General features: G+C 49.6%; 1 protein-coding gene across 1 annotated transcript in view; it reads left to right on the top strand.

The window, feature by feature from the left end:
- Positions 1–24,014, top strand: part of LOC140427046 (organic cation/carnitine transporter 2-like) — a 164,466-nt gene that overhangs the window by 31,216 nt on the left and 109,236 nt on the right. Inside the window, exons 2-3 of the mRNA XM_072512475.1 lie at positions 1,421–1,524; positions 13,950–14,104. Of these exons, the coding sequence (XP_072368576.1) occupies positions 1,421–1,524; positions 13,950–14,104 (259 nt within the window). The remainder of the gene's footprint in view (positions 1–1,420; positions 1,525–13,949; positions 14,105–24,014) is intronic.

The raw sequence follows: 24,014 nt of genomic DNA, 5'->3' as shown, positions 1-24,014 counted from the left end.
TCTCTGAGTAAAGAACCAAGCTCTGACATCTGTCTTATATCTATCTCCCTCAATTCAAAGCCATGTCCCCTCGTGCTAGACATCACCATCCGAGGAAAAAGGCTCTCATTGTCCACCCTATCCAATCCTGTAATCATCTTGTATGCCTCAATTAAGTCACCTCTTAACCTTCTTCTCTCCAACAAAAACAGCCTCAAGTCCCTCAGCCTTTCCTCATAAGATCTTCCCTCCATACCAGGCAACATTCTGGTAAATCCCCTCTGCACCCTTTCCAATGCTTCCACAGCCTTCCTATAATGCGGCAACCAGAATTGCACGCAATACTCCAAATGCGGCCGCACCAGAGTTTTGTACAGCTGCAACATGACCTCATGGCTCCGAAACTCAATCCCTCTACCAATAAAAGCTAACACACCTTCTTAACAACCCACTCAACCTGAGTGGCAACTTTCAGGGATATATGTACATGGACACCGAGATCTCTCTGCTCATCCACACTGCCAAGAATCTTACCATTAGCCCAGTACTCTGTCTTCCTGTTATTCCTTCCAAAATGAATCACCTCACACTTTTCTGCATTAAACTCCATTTGCCACTTCTCAGCCCAGCGCTGCAGCTTATCTATGTCCCTCTGTAACTTGTAACATCCTTACGCACTGTCCACAACTCCACTGACTTTAGTGTCATCTGCAAATTTACTCACCAATCCTTCTACGCCCTCCTCCAGGTCATTTATAAAAATGACAAACAGCAGTGGCCCCAAAACAGATCCTTGTGGTACACCACTAGTAATTGGACTCCAGTCCGAACACTTCCCATCAACCACCACCCTTTGCCTTCTTCCAGCTAGCCAATTTCTGATCCAAACTGCTAAATCTCCCTGAATCCCATGCTTCCGTATTTTCTGCAGTAGCCTACCATGGGGAACCTTATCAAACGCTTTACTGAAATCCATATACACCACATCAACTGCTTTACCCTCATCCACCTGTTTGGTCACCTTCTCAAAGAACTCAATAAGGTTTGTGAGGCACGACCTACCCTTCATGAAACCGTGTTGACTATTGATCGGGAAACTATCTTCTTATCTCTAAGTAGTGCCATGGAATGTTTTACATCTATCTAAGTGAGTAGATGAGATCACATTTTCACATCTTAAGCAAAAGGCTGTGCTCTCTCAGTACTAAAGTGTCAGCCTAGGTGATGTGCTAGAGCCTCTTGAGTGGAATTTGAATCCACAGGCTTAGAAATGTGCATGTTGCCAACAAGCCCAGACTGACATCATGGCAGTCTTATGAACCAAATGAGCTTTTTGTGTGTCCTTTATCCTTCCATTCTTAGATCCAACACAGTAAAATGGTTTCTGTTTAAGTTTCTCAAAACCACATGTATGTAATTTTTTATTGTCTTTGCATTTCAGTGGGACTTGGTATGTGACGATGACTGGAAAGGGCCGTTCTCTATGTTAATTTTCTTTGTGGGAGTGCTGATTGGTTCTTTTTGTTGTGGACAGTTATCAGACAGGTGAGTTATTTTCTTTATTCATCTTTGGCAATCTTGAGCCCAATTTTTTACTCTCCACACCTGAGAAGAACAGGGGAAAGGGGGCAGGGAGGATGATATTGTTAAAATACAAACTGAACACATTATTCACTGCATGTGAATAATCCCTGGACTTCAGGAGGCATGGGAGCCACCTGCTGCAGGCAGGTTGGGTCCTCATATTTTCAAAAGTCTGGAGTTGATGTCATCATTCTCTTTATTTGATTCTAAAAATGGCGGTCAATATGGTCGCCTTCCTTAATTCTAATTACGTTTGCTTTAGAGTCGCCAGGTATCTTTCGATACCGCCACAAGGTTCAAACCCGAATACTGATTAAAGAGCCAGTACACCAGTTAGTTAGTTCAAAGTGAATACTATTTATTTACACACACAGCAAAATCGACTCATGCATGAAATGCTACAGACTAAACTATCACTACTGCTAAAGCCTATACTTAGCTTCGGGCACCCACTCAGTCAGAGGAACAATGGCCGTTGTTCGGATCTGAGGCTGCTGGGGTCAAAGTGGTGAAGGGGAACAGCCAAGGTCGTCCGTCTGGCAGCGAGCGTTGACCTTTGACTTACTTGCTTCTGGTGCAGCTGGTGGACGGGCTCTCTGCTTTGAGAGCCAATTCCAAGAGAGCGATTCTCTCTCGGGGCCTTTTTCTTATACCCGAAGAGGCTTCACGCGCTTTTGGGCGGGCCTTGAACTTGGCCCCAATCAATTGGGCCGTATCTTGATCACTCGTATTGATCTTTTTTTTTTATTAAATATTTTATTGAAAATTTTTCGTCAACCAACACAGTACATTGTGCATCCTTTACACAATATTATAACAACACAAATAACAATGACCTATTTTATAAACAAAAAATGAATAAATAATAAATAACAAAAATGAAAACTAGCCCTAATTGGCAACTGCCTTGTCACAAGTAACACTCTCCAAAAATATAATTTAACAGTCCAATATATAATTATCTGTAGCAACGACCTATACATACTATACAGTATATATTAACAACCCTGAGAGTCCTTCTGGTTCCTCCTCCTCCTCCTCCCTTCCCCCCCCCCCCCCGCCCCCCCCCCCGATCCTGGGCTGCTGCTGCTGCCTTCTTTTTCCCATTCCGTCTATCTTTCTGCGAGGTATTCGACGAACGGTTGCCACCTCCTGGTGAACCCTTGAGCCGACCCCCTTAGGACGAACTTAATCCGCTCTAGCTTTATAAACCCCGCCATGTCATTTATCCAGGTCTCCACCCCCGGGGGCTTGGCTTCTTTCCACATTAGCAATATCCTGCGCCGGGCTACTAGGGACGCAAAGGCCAAAACATCAGCCTCTCTCGCCTCCTGCACTCCCGGCTCTTGTGCAACCCCAAATATAGCCAACCCCCAGCTTGGTTCGACCCGGACTCCTACTACTTTTGAAAGCACCTTTGTCACCCCCATCCAAAACCCCTGTAGTGCCGGGCATGACCAAAACATATGGGTATGATTCGCTGGGCTTCTCGAGCACCTCGCACACCTATCCTCCACCCCAAAAAATTTACTGAGCCGTGCTCCAGTCATATGTGCCCTGTGTAATACCTTAAACTGAATCAGGCTTAGCCTGGCACACGAGGACGACGAGTTTACCCTGCTTAGGGCATCTGCCCACAGCCCCTCCTCGATCTCCTCCCCCAGCTCTTCTTCCCATTTCCCTTTTAGTTCATCTACCATAGTCTCCCCTTCGTCCCGCATTTCCCTATATATATCTGACACCTTACCATCCCCCACCCATGTCTTTGAGATCACTCTGTCCTGCACCTCTTGTGTCGGGAGCTGCGGGAATTCCCTCACCTGTTGCCTCGCAAAAGCCCCCAGTTGCATATACCTGAATGCATTCCCTTGGGGCAACCCATATTTCTCGGTCAGCGCTCCCAGACTCGCGAACTTCCCATCCACAAACAGATCTTTCAGTTGCGTTATTCCTGCTCTTTGCCACATTCCATATCCCCCATCCATTCCCCCCGGGGCAAACCTATGGTTGTTTCTTATCGGGGACCCCCCCAAGGCTCCAGTCTTTCCCCTATGCCGTCTCCACTGTCCCCAAATCTTCAGTGTAGCCACCACCACCGGGCTTGTGGTGTAGTTCCTCGGTGAGAATGGCAATGGGGCTGTCACCATAGCCTGTAGGCTAGTCCCCCTACAGGACGCCCTCTCTAATCTCTTCCACGCCGCTCCCTCCTCCTCTCCCATCCACTTACTCACCATTGAAATATTAGCGGCCCAATAATACTCACTTAGGCTCGGTAGTGCCAACCCCCCCTATCCCTGCTACGCTGTAAGAATCCCTTCCTCACTCTCGGGGTCTTCCCGGCCCACACAAAACCCATGATGCTCTTTTCAATCCTTTTAAAAAAAGCCTTCGTGATCACCACCGGGAGGCACTGAAACACAAAGAGGAATCTCGGGAGGACCACCATCTTAACCGCCTGCACCCTCCCTGCCATTGACAGGGATACCATATCCCATCTCTTGAAATCCTCCTCCATCTGTTCCACCAACCGCGTTAAATTTAACCTATGCAATGTGCCCCAATTCTTAGCTATCTGGATCCCCAGGTAACGAAAGTCCCTTGTTACCTTCCTCAACGGTAGGTCCTCTATTTCTCTACTCTGCTCCCCTGGATGCACCACAAACAACTCACTTTTCCCCATGTTCAATTTATACCCTGAAAAATCCCCAAACTCCCCAAGTATCCGCATTATTTCTGGCATCCCCTCCGCCGGGTCCGCCACGTATAGTAGCAAATCGTCCGCATACAAAGATACCCGGTGCTCTTCTCCTCCCCTAAGTACTCCCCTCCACTTCTTGGAACCCCTCAACGCTATCGCCAGGGGCTCAATCGCCAGTGCAAACAATAATGGGGACAGAGGGCATCCCTGCCTTGTCCCTCTATGGAGCCGAAAATATGCAGATCCCCGTCCATTCGTGACCACGCTCGCCACTGGGGCCCTATACAACAGCTGCACCCATCTAACATACCCCTCTCCAAAACCAAATCTCCTCAACACCTCCCACAAATAATCCCACTCCACTCTATCAAATGCTTTCTCGGCATCCATCGCCACTACTATCTCCGTTTCTCCCTCTGGTGGGGCCATCATCATTACCCCTAACAACCTCCGTATATTCGTGTTCAGCTGTCTCCCCTTCACAAACCCAGTTTGGTCCTCGTGGACCACCCCCGGGACACATTCCTCAGTTCTCATTGCCATTACCTTGGCCAGGACCTTGGCATCTACATTTAGGAGGGAAATAGGTCTATAGGACCCGCATTGTAGCGGGTCCTTTTCCTTCTTTAAGAGAAGCGATATCGTTGCTTCAGACATAGTCGGGGGCAGTTGTCCCCTTTCCTTTGCCTCATTAAAGGTCCTCGTCAGTACCGGGGCGAGCAAGTCCACATATTTTCTACAGAATTCGACTGGGAATCCATCCGGTCCCGGGGCCTTTCCCGCCTGCATGCTCCTAATTCCTTTCACCACTTCTTCTACCTCGATCTGTGCTCCCAGTCCCACCCTTTCCTGCTCTTCCACCTTGGGAAATTCCAGCCGATCCAAGAAGCCCATCATTCTCTCCCTCCCATCCGGGGGTTGAGCTTCATATAATTTTTTATAAAATGTCTTGAACACTCCATTCACTCTCTCCGCTCCCCGCTCTATCTCTCCTTCCTCATCCCTCACTCCCCCTATTTCCCTCGCTGCTCCCCTTTTCCTCAATTGGTGTGCCAGCAACCTGCTCGCCTTCTCCCCATATTCGTACTGTACACCCTGTGCCTTCCTCCATTGTGCCTCTGCAGTGCCTGTAGTCAGCAAGTCAAATTCTACATGTAGCCTTTGCCTTTCCCTGTACAGTCCCTCCTCGGGTGCTTCCGCATATTGTCTGTCCACCCTCAAAAGTTCTTGCAGCAACCGCTCCCGTTCCTTACTCTCCTGCTTCCCTTTATGTGCCCTTATTGATATCAGCTCCCCTCTAACCACTGCCTTCAACGCCTCCCAGACCACTCCCACCTGGACCTCCCCATTATCATTGAGTTCCAAGTACTTTTCAATGCACCCCCTCACCCTTAGACATACCCCCTCATCTGCCATTAGTCCCATGTCCATTCTCCAGGGTGGGCGCCCTCCTGTTTCCTCCCCTATCTCCAAGTCCACCCAGTGTGGAGCGTGATCCGAAATGGCTATAGCCGTATACTCCGTTCCCCTCACCTTCGGGATCAATGCCCTACCCAGCACAAAAAAGTCTATTCGCGAGTAGACTTTATGGACATAGGAGAAAAACGAGAACTCCTTACTCCTAGGTCTGCTAAATCTCCACGGGTCTACACCTCCCATCTGCTCCATAAAATCTTTAAGTACCTTGGCTGCTGCCGGCCTCCTTCCAGTCCTGGACTTCGACCTATCCAGCCCTGGTTCCAACACCGTATTAAAATCTCCCCCCATAATCAGCTTTCCCATCTCTAGGTCCGGAATGCGTCCTAGCATCCGCCTCATAAAATTGGCATCATCCCAGTTCGGGGCATATACGTTTACCAAAACCACCATCTCCCCCTGTAGTTTGCCACTCACCATCACGTATCTGCCCCCGTTATCCGCCACTATAGTCTTTGCCTCGAACATTACCCGCTTCCCCACTAATATAGCCACCCCCCTGTTTTTCGCATCTAGCCCCGAATGGAACACCTGCCCCACCCATCCTTTGCGTAGCCTAACCTGGTCTATCAGTTTCAGGTGCGTTTCCTGTAACATAACCACATCTGCCTTAAGTTTCTTAAGGTGTGCGAGTACCCGTGCCCTCTTTATCGGCCCGTTCAGCCCTCTCACGTTCCACGTGATCAGCCGAGTTGGGGGGCTTCCTACCCCCCCCCCCCTTGTCGATTAGCCATCCCCTTTTTCCAGCTCCTCACCCGGTTCCCACGCAGCTGTATCTCCCCCAGGCGGTGCCCCCCCGCCCATCCTCTCCCATACCAGCTCCCCCCTCTCCCCAGCAGCAGCAACCCAGTAATTCCCCCCTCCCAACCCCCCCCGCTAGTTCCCCCGCTAGCGTAATTACTCCCCCCATGTTGCTCCCAGAAGTCAGCAAACACTGGCTGACCTCGGCTTCCCCCCGTGATCTCGGCTCGCACCGTGCGACGCCCCCTCCTTCCTGCTTCTCTATTCCCGCCATGATTATCATAGCGCGGGAACCAAGCCCGCGCTTCTCCCTTGGCCCCGCCCCCAATGGCCAACGCCCCATCTCCTCCACCTCCCCTCCTCCCCCCATCACCACCTGTGGGAGAGAGAAAAGTTACCACATCGCAGGATTAGTACATAAAACCCCTCTTTGCCCCCCACATTCGCCCCACCACTTTGTTCGAACGTTCTTTTTAATAACCCGCTCATTCCAGTTTTTCTTCCACAATAAAAGTCCACGCTTCATCCGCCGTCTCAAAGTAGTGGTGCCTCCCTCGATATGTGACCCACAGTCTTGCCGGTTGCAGCATTCCAAATTTTATCTTCTTTTTATGAAGCACCGCCTTGGCCCGATTAAAGCTCGCCCTCCTTCTCGCCACCTCCGCACTCCAGTCTTGATAAACGCGGATCACCGCGTTCTCCCATTTACTGCTCCGAGTTTTCTTCGCCCATCTAAGGACCATTTCTCTATCCTTAAAACGGAGGAATCTCACCACTATGGCTCTGGGAATTTCTCCTGCTCTCGGTCCTCGCGTCATCACTCGGTATGCTCCCTCCACCTCCAACGGACCCGCCGGGGCCTCCGCTCCCATTAACAAGTGCAGCATCGTGCTCACATATGCCCCGACGTCCGCTCTCTCCACACCTTCAGGAAGACCAAGAATCCTCAGGTTGTTCCTCCTTGCGTTGTTTTCCAGTGCCTCCAACCTTTCCACACATCGTTTCTGATGTGCCTCCTGCGTCTCCGTCTTCACCACCAGGCCCTGTATATCGTCCTCATTCTCGGCTGCCTTTGCCTTCACGACCCGGAGCTCCCGCTCCTGGGTCTTTTGTTCCTCCTTTAGCCCTTCGATCGCCTGTAGTATCGGGGCCAACAGCTCTTTCTTCATTTCCTTTTTGATCTCTTCCACACAGCATTTCAAGAACTCTTGTTGTTCAGGGCCCCATGTTAAACTGCCACCTTCCGACGCCATCTTGGTTTTTGCTTGCCTTCCTTGCCGCTGTTCTAAAGGATCCACTGCAATCTGGCCACTTTCTCCTCCTTTTTCCATCCGTATCCAGGGGGGATTCCCTTCTGGTTTACCGCACAGTGTTTTTAGCCGTCAAAATTGCCGTTGGGGCTCCTATCAAGAGCCCAAAAGTCCGTTTCACAGGGAGCTGCCGAAACGTGCGACTCAGCTGGTCATCGCCGCACCCGGAAGTCGACTCCACTCGTATTGATCTTGACCAATAAAGGGGTGGATGCCCTGATTGCTGGGCGTGTCCTAGGTAGCCTATACTGGGCGGGCGGCGGGGGCAGCGAGCGAGAGGCAGAGAAACCTGAGTGTGTTTTTGAGATGAGAGTGAACACGCATGTGTCTGAGAGAGAGATGAGGAAACGAGTGTGTGTGTATATGAGAAATAAGAAAGCGAACATGTGTCTGAGAGGAAGCAAGAATGTGAGAGATAAAGGAGCGAGTGTGTGTGTGTGAGAGAGATGAGATAGCGAGCATGTGTGTGAGATGAGAGCGCGAGGATGTGTGTGAGATGAGAGAGCAAGCATAGAGTCATAGGTGTTTACAGCATGGAAACAGCCCCTTCGGCCCAGCTGATACATGCCACCCAGTTTCTATCACTAAGCTAGTCCCACTTGCCTGCATTTGGCCCATATCCCTCTATACCCACCCTGCCCATGTAACTGTCTAACTGCTTTTTAGTGTGAGATGAGAGAGCGAGCGTGTGTTTGTGTATGAGAGAGCGAGCATGTGTGTGAGATGAGAGAGCGAGCATGTGTGTGAGATGAGAGAGCGAGCGTGTTTTTGTGTATGAGAGAGCGAGCATGTGTGAGATGAGAGAGCGAGCATGTGTGTGAGATGAGAGAGCGAGCGTGTTTTTGTGTATGAGAGAGCGAGCATGTGAGTGAGATGAGAGAGCGAGCATGTGTGTGAGCGCTATGAGAGCGAGCATGTGTGTGAGATGAGCGTGTATTTGTGTATGAAAGAGAGTGTGTGTGTGAGGGCTATGAGAGAGCGAGAGTGTAACCAATATGTGTATCCAGCATTCCAGCAGCACTGATCTCATTTGAACCAAAGAAGCACCAACACTTCGCATTTAAAAATGACAAAAAGGTAAGACCTAAATATGTTTTTAAGAAGAGAACTTTTTCATTATAGTAAACATATACATCTAAAAAATAGAAAAGGCTTCTACAAATTAATTTGATGTATGTTTGTACTTATTGCGTGAAAAAATATTTTTCTTCTGCTTTGGCTTTCCAACACAATAATAATGTTTTCCAGGGGTTCCTTTAGTACTCTTTGGAGGTGAAAAGGGTTCCGTGGTTTGAAAAGTTTGGGAAACCCTGGGGCAGAGATTTGTAAAACCGTCCATTAAACAATTTCCTTGTGACAAATGGGGATTTAATTTCCAGACTTTTCAAGAATAATAAAATGGGTGATAATGTGTTAACAGCCAGCTTTTAGTTTCTTGGGCGGGATTCTCTGATCCTGAGGCTAAGTGTTGACGACGTCGGAAACGCCGTTGCGTTTCTCGACGGCGTCATCGCGGCACTAGGATCAGCAGTTGGGCCAGCAGGGCACTGGAGCGGTTCACGCCGCTCCAGCTGCTGATCCGGCCGTGGAATGGGGCGCCGGTGGATGCGCGCATGCGCAGTAGGTCCGGCGCGAACCCGCGCATGCGCAGTCCCACCGGCACGATTTCCGCACATGCGCGGTGTCTCCCTTGTCCGCGCCGGCCCCGACCCAACATGGCACATGAGTACAGGCGCCGGCGCGGAAGAAAGGAGGCCGGGAGACAGAGAGGCCGGCCCGCCGATTGGTGGGTCCCGATCGCGGGCCTGGCCACATCGGAGGCCCCCCCCCCCGGGATCGGACGCACCCCCCCCGGGATCGGATGCCCCCCCCGGGATCGCCCCCCACAGGCCGCCACCCGACCCTTTAACGGCGAGATCCGGCCGGCTCAGAGCAGATTAGAACGGCGGCGGGACTCGTTTTTTTTTACGGCCGCTCAGCCCAACCGGGCCGGAGGATCGCGGGGGGTGCCGCGTAGAGCCGTGCCGACCACGCCAGCCCTGGGGCGGGTTTGGAGAATCCCGCCCCTTACATTTATTTTTATGAGGTCTAAGATTCTCAAGCCTCCGGTACATCAACACATCATGTCATCAGAATTGTGTCCAATTTAGTAATGAAAATTTAGACAGCTATTTATATGCTGTTTCTCATTTTGGAAAGTGTACAGTATTTAATTTTGTTGTGCTGAACCTTAAAAGCGACCCTGCAACCCCCCATCTCCTCTTCCAGTCTTTCCCTCCAAACCCCCACCCCTTCAGCCTCCCACCCATTGAGCCCCCAAATTCTCTCAACACGCCCAACCTCTAATTTACCTCCTCACTTCCAAATTCCCGTTTGCTCCCGTTGGCCAAATTCCTCCGTCAACCGTTGCAAGCCCCCTTTAAACTCCCTCTAAACCCCCTCTAAACCCCTCTCCAATCTCCTTCAAATCTCCTGCCAACCTTCCTAATATCCCTCACAGAGTGCAAAGTAGCAAAATGTGGATGATACTAAAATAGTTGGGAGAGCAGGCAGTGAAAAGGAGATAAAGATTTTATAGGTGGATATTGATAGGCTAGGAGATTGGGCCAAAATTTGGCAGACAGAGTTTAATGTGGATAACTGAGGTTGTTTTTTGACTGAAAAAATAGAAAGGCAAATTATTATCTAAATGGAAAGCAGATTCAAAATTTATCTGGGCAGAGAGATCTGGGTGTCTTTGTCCGTGAATCACAGAAAGTCAGTATGCAGGTACATCATGTAATTAAAAAGGCAAATGGAATATTAGCATTTAATGCAAAAGGACTAGAATATAAAAGTAGAGAAATGTTGTTGCAATTGTATAGGATGTTGGTGAGACCACGGGCGTCATTCTCCGACCCCCGGGTCGGAGAATGGCCGTTGGCCGCCGTGAATCCCGCCCCCGCCGAAGTCTCCGGTAGATTGGGCGGGGGCGGGAATCGGGCCGCGCCGGTTGGCGGGACCCCCCGCTCAATTCTCCGGCCCGGATGGGCCGAAGTCCCGCCCAGAAATTGCCTGTCCCGCCGGCGTAAATCAAAGCTGGTATTTACCGGCGGGACCAGGCGGCGTGGGCAGGCTCCGGGGTCCTGGGGGGGGCGCGGGGCGATCTGACCCCGGGGGGGTGCCCCCACGGTGGCCTGGCCCGCGATCAGGTCCCACCGATCCGCGGGCGGGCCTGTGCCGTGGGGGCACTCTTTCCCTTCCGCCTCCGCCACGGCCTCCACCATGGCCGAGGCGGAAGAGACTCTCCCCACTGCGCATGCGCGGGAAAGTGTCGGCGGCCGCTGACGCTCCCGCGCATGCGCCGCATTTCCGCGCCAGCTGGCGGGGCAACAAACGCCATTTCCGCCAGCTGGTGGGGCGGAAATCCCTCCGCCGTCGGCCTAGCCCCTCAATGTTGGGGCTCGGCCCCAAAGATGCGGAGCATTCCGCACCTTTGGGCCGGCGCGATGCCCGTCTGATTGGCGCCGCTTTTGGCGCCAGTCGGCGGACATTGCGCCGTTGGGGGAGAATTTCGCCCCACATCTGGAGTATTGTGTCCAATTTTGGCCTCCTTATTTGAGGAAGGATGTGGTGGCATTGGAGGCAGTTCAGACAGAGCACCGAGGCAGGTGTTTAATGTGAACGAATATATATGCAGTTGTGTCCCAGCCCCTATCACTATACTATGCCCTGCACCCGTGCCAACGTAACTGGTGTCTAACTTTCTGGCCTTACGGGCCCGAACGCTATATCGAGGTGGGTCCCCAGACGGTACATCGGGAGTGGAGGTGGCCTGTTGTGATTCCTGTCCTCTGACCTGGGTCCCCGTTGGCGCCTGTCTTCTTAGACGACTGGCCCAGAATGGGCCCGGCTGCTGCTCTGGTGTCCCAGGTGGCATGGTGCTGCCCTGTTCTGCCCGCTGCCCACCAGATGCGCCAGGAACATAAGGGGCGGAGTCCGAGGTTATGCGGTGTTCCGGCACCTCCCCTGCAGGAGTTACCAGCATGGGCTCTATTACCTCCTCCTCCCTCGGGGTGCCCGATGGCCCTCGGATTACTGCACTGGACGGGGATGCAAGTGGAGCTATCTTCAAGGCTCCCCCGCCACCTGCCGCTGCCAGTCTTGGAGGCCCGCTCTAGTCTTAACCAGGGTCTGCATGATCTTGGTCATGGAGCACAGGGAGTAGACCAACTCTATCTGGGACTACGTCACATCACGCTGTGACTGTGCCACCATCTTCTGGGTCTGTGCTACATCAGCCAGTGACTGCGCCATCTCCCTCTTCATCTGTGCCACGCCGGCCACACCTGGGCAATGCCACTGACGCTCTCAGCCTTGGCCCACTGTGACTGGGCCACGCTTAGGAGCGCCGCTACAATTTCCAGGTGGCTCTTGCACATGGCTGCCTGTAAGAGGGCAGCCCAGTCCTGAGCCTCGGCCACCACCTGCATTGATTACCCCAGGCCTTGACATGCAGATCCATAGCCAAAACCCTCGCCCCCAAGGCCTCCACTGCAGATGCCACCCATGCGGTGTTGGCCTGGGTGGCATGCATGACTGGCACCATCCCCTGCTCCTGCACATGGTTGACTACTCCACCTTCACCTGCAGGTGCTGATGCTCACCGACAACCCCTCATGTAGTCCCTGGCTATGCGACTGCATCTCCACGATCAATGGAACTGTCCGTTCCAGAACCAAGAAACCTGTCTGGATGGCAGCTAGTCCCTGGGGTCGACCGCCCTCCAACCCTCCGCCCCCTCGAGAGTTCCTGCCTCCACCTTATGTACCGGGGCATCTTTGTGCTGCGAACCAAGTAGTATCCCAGGAGTCTCTTTACTGAAGTGGGGGTGGGGGTGAGGGGGGGGGGGGATTGGGGTGGGCGGGCAGTTGCACTGGCTATGGCTGAGAGCAGGGGACACCAGATGGACCCCCCCTCATCACCAACAGCTCCTGTAAGATACAAGATGAGACGCATGATTAGACCGAGGACGGCGGGGAGCGGGGGTTCTGTGAGGGTGAAGGTGGTGGTTTTGGCGAGTGAAGGTAGCTGAGGGTGGGGGGGTTGACATGCAGCACAGGGAACTGCAACTCAACCGGGTCTCACTTCCTCGCCCATGACCGATCTCCACCCCAGCGACTTCCCACTCCTCTGGCCCGCCGACCATGCTCAGGTCCGGTGGACCCCTCCAGATTTCTCCCACTCCCTGCAGTTATGAGCTCCTGGGAGGGAAAACACATCTGTCACATGTAGCCCAGGGGGTGGGTAGTTAGTGGCTTCAGTGACCAGGGCACGTGACCATGACGGCTGATATGGGTGCCGGCACGCGATGCAGGATGAGGGTTCAGCCACCCTCCTGATTGGGGGGAGGATTGCTACTACTGTGGGACAGGGGTTGGTGCCAGGGGCACAATGCTGCCTACCCACCCTGGCTGCTGTGAGGAGGTCGTGCAGTTTCCTCCGGCACAGCTGGCCAGTCCGGACAGTGTTGTTTACGGCACTGGCCGCCTCTGCCACCTGCATCTGGACACGGCATACGGCGGCAGCTGGCAGCCTCTTTCCCGGGATGGGGTACAAAGTGGCCCGACTCTCCACCACGGCGTCCAGGAGGGTCTCGAGCTTGTCGTTCGTAAATTATGGGACCTGGTGTTTTGCTGCCTTCTTGTTGGCTGGGATAGTGTGTGTGGGGAGTGAAATGTGTGCATGTGGCTGCAGCTTGTCAGCCTCCTGCGTATCAATCACGAACCCAGCAAATCACGCACCATTTCTCATTGGAATTGATTGTGTTCCATGTGGCGCCGGTGCAGCCCCTGAACAGCCGTTGGATCGGCCCAGGTGCGGCGCCAGTTTTGTTGTCGTGGAAGTCCATGAATCCTGCCCCTGCATCAACACTTAGTCTCAGGAACGGAGAATTCCACCGCATAGATTTTGTTTCTGTAAATCTGATTATAAATAAAAAGTTTCTGTTAATATGTATAACTGTTGTGTAACTGGATGAAGAATACATTGTGCTTACCAGTTTCCATTTGTCTGTAAAAATGTATGCATGGTTTAGCATGTGGATAACTAGATGCATGGAATTATGTGTATGGTAGTAAGTATGCAGTGGAAATATATTTCAAACTTTATTTGCTTTGCAGGTATGGAAGGAAATTAGTTCTGTTTGGAACTATGGCTGTACAGACTGGATTCAGCATGCTTCAAACATTATCTCCAAATTGGGAAGTATTCTGCTTTCTGAATTTCCTTGTGGGCCTTGGACAGATTTCAAACTGGGTATCTGCCTTTGTTCTTGGTAAGTATCCTCAAAATTCAGCATATGTATTCGCTCTTTCCTCAATACCATTGATGATCATGGGTACAATTTAACTAAATAGGATCAAAATCCCATGGTGAGCAAGTTTAGCCATGTATTTCCTGACATGCGCAGCACCGAGAAACACAATGATATAAAACAGGATAGGGGTCGTCAGCGGGGAATGCGTGGCCGAGTTTGCAGACAGTCCCGCTTTGTGCACTGAGGGGCCCCTCAGTGTAGAAAGAGAAAATGACTTCCTGATATCAGGCGCCCCCAAAGTGATTCCAACTCCCCTCCCCCAAGCCCAAACACACGAAGGGAGTGTCCCGCTCCAACACCCACGCAAGATACCCCCTGCCCGTTCGCCACCATGTGAAAACTGCCAGCTTGGCAGCGGCAACTTGGCACCCTGGCAGTACCCCTGGGCACCTTGGCAGTACTAGGCTGGCACCCAGGTGGCACTGCTAGGGTGTCCAGGTGGCACCAGCAGTGCCACGGTAACACCCTGCCCAAAGGGCTTGCACCTGGGGCCTCCGATCCCATGGGAGACCACTACAAGTGCCGTGCCATCTGGCCCCGTTGGTGGAGACCAGTACTGAACGGAGCTCGCCCGATATCTCCGAGGTGAATCTGCACATTAAACCTCAGGAATCTGCACATTAAAGTGAGACCAGCTGTCTTGTTTTAATATGCAGATTTGCTAAAAAGTGATCCCACACACAATGGACGGGATTTACATTGTAACGTCACGTGAGATCACATTAGATCTCGTGAGGCATTACGTGTCGGGTAGTTCCCGGGAGCGGAGTCTCCCGGCTTCTATCAGTCATGCTGCACCATAGCGAGTTGCTTTTCGGGTGCAGTATGGCTATGTAATTGTGCTCCGTGTCATTCTCAGTATGACACCAAGTTCTCCTCATTGCATATTGGCCCATCAGATTAGTAAGACACCCATGCAATTTTGAATCCACACTTAAGTCGCCAAGTTAAGGGATTCTTCCCTTCACTGCTAATATATTTTACCAGCAGCAAGTGGGCCCTCCACTGTTTGGGAAGATGACTCAGTAAACCTTGGTGGCTTTCCTGCAGGTTCTTTTCTATCAGGCACTCTGTGGCCAATGAGAAATCCCTAATAGCAATGGCTTCCCCTCTGGCAACATACCCCCCGCCCCTTCCACCACCCTCAAGAACCCCATCATCAAATCCTACTTACTTTGCTCATCTATTGCTTATTTATTGTCGGCATATATTGCTAGAGCTCTAAGCTGGTTGTAGTGCAGTTGTCCAGCTGCTTTTGGAGGCAGGCTCTCTTCCCATTAGTTTCAAGGTTGGCTTTGAATCTAGCTGAGGCTCCTGCATACGACCGAGGCACTGTTGCCACTGGCTTTCTAGTCTGTTGTTGGGGCCACTGGCAGGCAGCAAAATCCAAGCCAGTGCATTTCTGGCAGGAAGGGCAAAAATAGGTTGGATCACAGTTACATCAAGTTCTGATTTAGAACACTTGGGACTTCAATTATCCTAATATAGACTGGGATAATAATATTGTAAAGGCCATAGAAGGGGAATAGTTTCTGAAGTGTGATTAATATGTTTATGGCTCAATGTGGAAGGAGGCATTGCTGCAGCAGGTTCTGGGGAATGAATTGGGTCAAGTGGATCAAGCGTCAGTCCGGGAACATTCAGGGAACAGTAGTTATTCTTGGAAACCTGAAGAGCAATTTAGTGTAAAAATATTTAATTGGAGGATGGTCAATTTCATTGGGATAAGAACCTATCAGTTGCAGGTGAATTGGAATGAAAGATTGACTGGTTGGAAGTGTGTCCTTTGCTCCACCCCACCCCCCCCCCCCCCCCCCCCCCTCCCCGCACCACCCCCCAAAAAAATCCATAGGCTGCCTTTGAAGAAGAGATAGTTCAGGTACAGTCAAAGTACATTCCTAGAAGGTGGGGAATGGTAGGGAACTAAAGCCAGACTGACAAAGGAGTAAGAGAGTAAGATAAAGCAGAAAAAGGGGCATATGACAGATGTCCGGTTGATAATACATATGGGAACATAATACATTCAGTGGGGAAGTGTAAAAGAAAGTAAGAGCAGAAAGACGATACAAAGAGACTGGTAGCTAACATAAAAGGAATATAAATAGTTAATGTTTACCGAGAGGAGAGCTGGGGCTAATTTGGGCCCAAACAGGGGAACTATACATGGAGGCAGGGGGAATATCTGAGGTACCAAATTAATACTTTTCATCTGTTTTTAATCAAGGAATATACTGCCTAAGTCATAGTGAAAGAGGAAGTAGTTGAGATACTGGATGGACTAAAAATTGATAAAGAGCTATTTGAAAGGCTTGTTGCACTTGATAAGTCACCAGGACCAGATGAGGCGCACCCAATGATATTGAGGGAGGTAAAGGTGGAAATTGTGGAACTACTGGTCATAATTTTCAATTCCTTAGATATGGGGGAGGTACCAGAATTGGAGAACTAGAAATGTTACAGCCTTGTTTAAAAAAGGATGTAAAGATAAATCCAGTAATTATAGACCAGCCATTTAATCCAGTTATTGGGAAAGCTTTTAAAAATGATAATCCCGGACAATATTAACTGTTACCTGACAATTGTAGATTAATTGAGGAAGGGCAACATGGATTTGTTAAAGGCAAATTGTATTTAACTAACTTGCCTGAGTTTTTTGTAGAGGTAGCAAAGAGGGTTGGTAAGAGTAATGTGATTGATGTGGTGCACTTGCAAAGGGTGTTTGATTAAACGCCACATAATAGGCTTGCCAGCAAAAATGGAATAAAAAATATAGTAGTAGCTTGAATACAAAGTTGATAGGAAATAGAGAATAGTGGTGAATGTTTGTTTCTTTTTGGACTAGGGGAACATATACAGTGGGATTCTTTCGTACTTGGTACTATGACCATCGCTCTTCTTGATATATATGAATAATCTGGACTCAGGTGTGCAGGGCCCAATTTCAAAATGTGTAGATGACACCAAATTTGGAAGTATTATAACTGTGAGGAGCACAATGAAATATTTCAAGAGAATATAGCTAGGCTGCTGAAATGGACCGGCAGATAATGTTTAATGGAGAGAAGTGTAAAGTGGTGCATTTTGATAGGATGCATGAGGAGAGGCAAGAACACTATAAAGTCCAATTCTAGAAGGGGTGCAGAGAGATCGGGGGATATACATGATGCTCGATCAATGACTCCAGAAGCGAGATTTGAAGACAATTGAAGGCTTTATTGGACTAGATGTTTCCCCCAGCAGCGCAGGTGCAGAATGCAACTGCTAGGGAGACACAGACTCTTATACTCCGCCTTACTGGGCGGAACCAGCAGGCAGGCTTCACCAATGGTCTTCCTGTCTCAGGTACCTCCCACACCAATTATCTTACAGCCTCAACCTAGGTACCGTAATACCCCTAATACAGATGACCACATTCACCCCCTGTTAAAAAAAAGAGTCCGGCGGGGGTGATGGTCTCGCGTCATAAAGTGGTAGAGGTTATGGTAGTACCCGTCGGTGGTACAGTGTTTTGCCTTATTACATGTCACAACTATTTACAGTATTCATTTTACATGTACATATCAGAATGAAGCAATTAGTCGATCGGGGGCCCTGGTCGTCCTCTGATAGTCGCAGTTTCGGCGGTGATGCAGGCTCGGGCATCCGTGACTCCGGGAGCGTGACTTCGGCTTCTTCGGTAGCTTCATCACCCCTGGGTGGGACCAGTGGAAGAACCGATCCACCTGGGAAGGGGTCAGCCGTGGGGTGTGCCAGTGGGAGGGAGGGTGGGGTTGGTGGGGGGGGGGGGGGGGGGGGTTGTGGTCGGGGATCCAGCGGGACCGTATCCTGCCGGCCGTCGGGGTACGCCACGTAGGCGTACTGAGGGTTAACGTGAAGGAGGTGGACCCTCTCTACCAATGGGCCCGACTTGTGCGCCCACACGTGTTTGTGGAGCAGAATGGGTCCAGGAGCTGCCAGCCAGGTTGGGAGCGAGGTCCCGGAGGAGGACTTCCTAGGGAAGACAAGGAGACGTTCATGAGGTGTTTTGTTTGTCGTGGTACACAGCAGTGATCGGATGGAGTGGAGTGCATCGGAAAGGACCTCCCGCCAGCGGGAGACTGGGAGATTCCTGGACCGTAGGGCCAGTAGGACGGTCTTCCAGACCGTTCCATTCTCCCTCTCTACCTGTCCGTTTCCCCGGGGGTTATAACTGGTCGTCCTGCTCGAGGCGATGCCCTTGCTGAGCAGGAATTGACGCAGTTCGTCGGTCATGAAGGAGGACCCCCTATCGCTGTGTACGTAGGAGGGGAAACCGAACAGGGTAAAGATACTGTGGAGGGCTTTTATGACGGTGGCTGCAGTCATGTCGGGGCAGGGGATGGCGAATGGGAACCGGGAGTACTCGTCAATCACGTTCAGGAAGTACGTGTTGCGGTCGGTGGAGGGGAGCGGCCCTTTGCAGTCCATACTGAGGCGTTCAAAGGGACGGGAAGCCTTTATCAGGTGCGCTTTCTTTGGCCTGTAGAAGTGCGGCTTGCACTCCGTGCAGATTTGACAGTTCCTGATGGCGGTCCTGACCTCCTCGAGGGAGTAGGGCAGGTTGCGGGTCTTGATAAAATGGAAGAATCGAGTGACCCCCGGGTGGCAGAGGTCCTCATGGAGGGCCCGGAGTTGGTCCACTTGTGCGTTGGCACATGTGCCGCGGGACAGGGCATCAGGAGGCTCGTTTAGCTTCCCGGGACGATACCAGATCTCATAGTTGTAGATGGAGACCTCGATCCTCCACCGTAAGATCTTATCGTTCTTTATCTTGCCCCGCTGTGCATTATCGAACATAAAAGCTACCGACCGTTGGTCAGTGAGGAGCATGAATCTCCTGCCAGCCAGGTAATGCCTCCAGTGCCGCACAGCTTCTACTATGGCCTGGGCCTCCTTTTCAACGGAGGAATGACTGATTTCTGAAGCATGGAGGGTGCATGAGAAGAAGGCCACGGGCCTACCCACTTGGTTGAGGGTGGCCGCCACAGCTACGTCTGACGCATCGCTCTCGACTTGGAAGGGAAGGGATTCATCGATTGCGTATATCGTGGCCTTTGTGATGTCCGCCTTTATGCGGCTAAAGGCCTGGCGGGCCTCTGCCGACAGGGGGGGAAACTGAGGATTGGATTAGTGGGCGGGCCTTGTCCGCATAATTGGGGACCCACTGGGCGTAATATGAAAAAAATCCCAGGCAGCGTTTCAGGACCTGGGAGCAGTGGGGGAGAGGAAACTCCATGAGAGGGCGCATGCGTTCGGGATCTGGGCCTATGACTCCATCATAGTGGCCTCACCGATGCTCTGTACAATTGCAATAAGAGATCTCTATTCCTATACTCAAATCCTCTCGCTATGAAGGCCAACATAGCATTTGCCTTCTTTACTGCCTGCTGTACTTGCGCGCTTTCTTTCAACAACTGATGTCCAAGGACACCAAGGTCTCGTCAAGTATTCACCTCTCTCAATTTACACCCATTCAAATAATAATCTACTTTCCTATTTTCTGCTACCGAAGCAGATAACCTCACATTTGTCCACATTATACTACATCTGCCATGCAGGTGCCCACTCACTCAGCCTGTCCATATCCCGTTGAAGCATTTCTGTATCCTCCTCACAGCTCACCCCCCCCCCCCACCCAACTTTGTATCATCCACAAATTTGGAGTTCATACATTTAGTTCCCTCGTCGCAAGTCATTAATATATAATGTGAACATAGAATTTCATAGAATTTACAGTGCAGAAGGAGGCCATTCGGCCCATCGAGTCTGCACCGGCTCTTGGAAAGAGCACCCTACCCAAGGACCACACCTCCACCCTATCCCCATAACCCAGTTGGGGTCCTAGCACAGATCCCTGTGGTACGCCACTTGTCACTGCCTGGTAATCAAAAAAAGACCCATTTAATTCAACTTTTGCTTCCTGTCTGCTAACCAGCTTTTTATCCATCTCAAGACACTACCCGTAATCCCATGCGCTTTAACTTTACATATTAATCTGCTCTGTGAGACCTTGTTGAAAGCCTTCTGAAAGTCTAAATAAACCCCATCCCGCCGGTTCTCCCTGGTCAACTCTACTAGTTGCAACCTCAAAGAATTCTAGTAGATTTGCCAAGCATGATTTTCCTTTCGTAAATCCATGCTGACTTTGTCTGATTACACTACTGCTTTCTAAATGCTGTGCTATGAAATCATTGATAATGGAGTCCAGCAACTTCCCTACTACTGATGTTAGGCTCACTGGTCTATAGTTCCCTCTGTTTTCCCTCTACCTCCCTTTTTGAATATTGGGGTTACATTCGCTACCCTCCAATCTGTAGGAACCATTCCAGAGTGCAAAGAATTTTGGAATATGACCACCAATGGATCTACTATTTCTAGGGCCACTTCCTGAAGTACTCTGGATGAAGATTATCAGGCCCTGGAGATTTGGCTGCTTTCAATCCCATTAATTTCCCCAAAGTCATTTCTTTACTAATACTAATTTCCTTCAGCTCCTCACTAAAACTTGTGCTTCTCAGAACTTCTGATACATTATTCATGTCTTCCTTTGTGAAGACAAAGCAAATAATTTAGTTCCTCAGCCATTTCTTTGTTCCCGTAATGAATTTTCCTGTTTCTGACTGTAAGGGGCCTACATTTGTTATAATTAATCTTTTACTCTTTACGTACCAATATAAACTTTTACAGTCCGTTTTTATGTTCCTTGCTAGTTTACTTTCAATTGTATTTTCCCCTCCATAATCAACCCCTTGGTCTGCCTTTGCTGAATTTCACACTTTTCCCAATCCTCAGGTTATTTCTTTATCTTGCTAATTTGTATGCCTCTTCTTTAAATCTAATACAGTTTCTAATTTCCCTTGTAAGCCATGGTTTGGCCACAGTTTCCTTTCTACTCTTGAGCCAAATAGGAATAAACAACTTTTGGAGTTCACCTATTTGTTCCTTGAATGCCTGGCATTGTCTGTCTGCTGTCCTTCCTTTCAATAATGTTTCCCAGTCTGTCATAGCCAGCTCATGCCTCATACCATCATAGTTACATTTATCGAGGTTCAGGACCTTGGTCTCAGAATCAACTACCTCACTATTTACCTTGATAAAGAATTGCTACCATATTATGGTCACCCATCCTCAAGGGTTTTCTGCCAACTAGATTGCCAACTAATCCTTTCTCATTGCACAGCACCCAGTCCAAGATGGCCTGTTACTTGTTGGTTCCTCAACATATTGGTCCAGAAAACCATCCGTTATACACTCCAGAAATTCCTTCTCTATTGTACTGTGACTATTTTGAGACACCCAATCTATATGCAGATTAAAGTCACCCATAATCACAGATGTCCTTTTATCACATGCATCTCTGATTTCCTGTCTAATGCTATTCCCAACATTATCACTGCAGATTGGTGGTCTGTATACCACCCCTATGAATGTTTTTTGTGTAAACTTGAGTGGGTAATCAAAACGTACACACAATGATAACGAGTTTATGTGTTGACTTTAGTGCTCTGCAGACGGCCAGTATCAATTCAGCCAGGGCCTCATTTGGCAGTTTCTGTTCCTGGCCCATGTGTCTTGTCATCCTGTTCCCAGTACCACATTATGTGGGGAGACAGAAGAGAATCTACGGAGTGAAAAGAGTTCATGACTAGGACAGGTGGGAATGTTGAAGTGAATTGGACCCAGTGTGATAGCGGAACAGAGAGAAATGAAAGAGGTACCTGATTGGATGGTTTCAAACTTAGCCCATGAGTTCTTCACGCATACTTTTGAGCAGTTCATGGAGAGTGAAGGAGACTGTGCTGAGGGCTTTTAGAAGAAATTTTGCAGGTGAAAAAAGAAGTGTAGGCTATCTTTGCATTCCAGGGTTATCCGTTAAAAGTGAGCAGTTTTTGTAGAAAAGTGCATGACCCAATAGTGCTTTATGGGATTCAACCAAATCTGGCAGTAAATGACTAAACCAGTTGTCTGCCATATTTATTCAAATCTGCATCCCTTGGACTTAGGGGGCAGGGTTGAGGGTATATTGGGAGAATTGGATCTTTGTTGGAGACTTTGCATCAAAGCTGGAGCTTTCTGCAAACTATGGCAGTAAGCAGCTGTCCCTGGATTTGAGATGATATCTACTCATAGTCACAAATTTCTGCTATAGATCTTCAAGTGACAGAACAGACCAATGATGCATCTTTGGGCACATGGGGCAAGATGTGGCAGGAGGGCAGCACGGTAGCATTGTGGTTAGCACAATTGCTTCACAGCTCCAGGGTCCCAGGTTCGATTCCCGGCTTGGGCCACTGTCTGTGCGGAGTCTGCACATTCTCCCCGTGTGTGCGGGGTTTCCTCCGGGTGCTCCGGTTTCCTCCCACAGTCCAAAGATGTGCAGGTTAGGTGGATTGGCCATGATAAATTGCCCTTATTGTCCAAAATTGCCCTTAGTGTTGGGTGGGGTTACTGGGTTATGGGGATAGGGTGGAGGTGTGGATCTTGAGTAGGGTGCTCTTTCCAAGAGCCGGTGCAGACTCGATGGGCTGAATGGCCTCCTTCTGCACTGTAAATTCTATGATGTCGCACAAGGCAGTGGAATCGGGAGTGCAAGATTTGCTTATTTTTCTTTCCTTTTTTGCTGCTGAACTCATCATTAAGACGTGTGACACAAAGCGTGATGCAGCTTGATGGGCAAGCTGTCAGTGTTTTGAACAACTGGTAGGAATCAGCTCCCGGACATTATTAGTGCTGCCATGCTTCAACCAGAGCTTCAGAGTGTCTTTTAAACATTTTCTTTATCCTTCCCTGGAGAAAATAAGATCTGATGGGGAGACACTTTTCATCCAGCACAGTCTGCAGTCCCTCAAAGTTTTTGCCTGAATGCCTGTGGAACTGGCTTCAAGAAAGACACTTGTGTTTGTTCAGCAGTGCCCCATTGAATATGGAAGATGTGGTGTAGGCATTGCTGATGGAATTCCTCTAGCGTTCCTATCTGTTGCTGATACTCCGTTCAGATCTCACTGTATGGTAATGACAACTACACTGTAGATTCAGACTTTTTGTTGGCATGCGCAGGTTTTTGTTGTCACAAACTTACTGCCATTGTTTGCAGAAAGCCAGGCTGGTGCAACTGACCACTTTTGGATCTTATTGTCAATAGTAGCCTTTTGAGCGAAGTGGCTGCCAAGGTATCGGAAATGCTAAATAAAGTCTCTCCTTCAACACATATAGGAGCTGGGATATTTGGTTTACCGTATGTGGGTTGAAATGAGTTTTGTTTTGGCAACTTTCAAGGAGTTTATTGTATGCAGATGGGAGAGATTGAGATGGGATAAGATTGAGGTCTATGCAAGCTCTTCTACCGAAAGAGAGTATTATGGGCCAGGGTTTAGAGAACCCCAAAGTGTATCTTGGAGTTCACCTGACCCACAACTTTTAATAGATTGTGGTATGGGGAGCACACGGCCCACTCTACAGGTGTGGTACAGCAGAAATGGAAAAGTATTTTTTTAAAGCAAAACAATATTTATTCTATGAACTCAAGTTAACCTTTTTAAAACATACAGTGAACATCTTAACAACCATTAATTCAAATACAACCCCGAAAGAATACAACACTAAGTAATCCTTTCAGCTTTCCATTTTACCATCCATACAACTTAAAAACAAAACCTTTAACATCATGTTAAAGTCACTACTGAAAACATTTATTATTCTGAATTCACCAAATGATCAAGAGATAGTCTTTTGATGGCAGAGAGAACAGCAGTACACCTGCTTGGTCTGGCTTCAGCTCCAACACTGAAAACAAAACTAAAACACACCCTGCAGCAAACAGCCTAAAAGTAAAAAGCTGACAGACAGCCCA

This window comes from Scyliorhinus torazame, chromosome 7 (genome assembly GCF_047496885.1).
Source record: "Scyliorhinus torazame isolate Kashiwa2021f chromosome 7, sScyTor2.1, whole genome shotgun sequence".
Classification (NCBI taxonomy): domain Eukaryota; kingdom Metazoa; phylum Chordata; class Chondrichthyes; order Carcharhiniformes; family Scyliorhinidae; genus Scyliorhinus; species Scyliorhinus torazame.
This window is presented reverse-complemented; position numbering and strand designations above follow the sequence as displayed.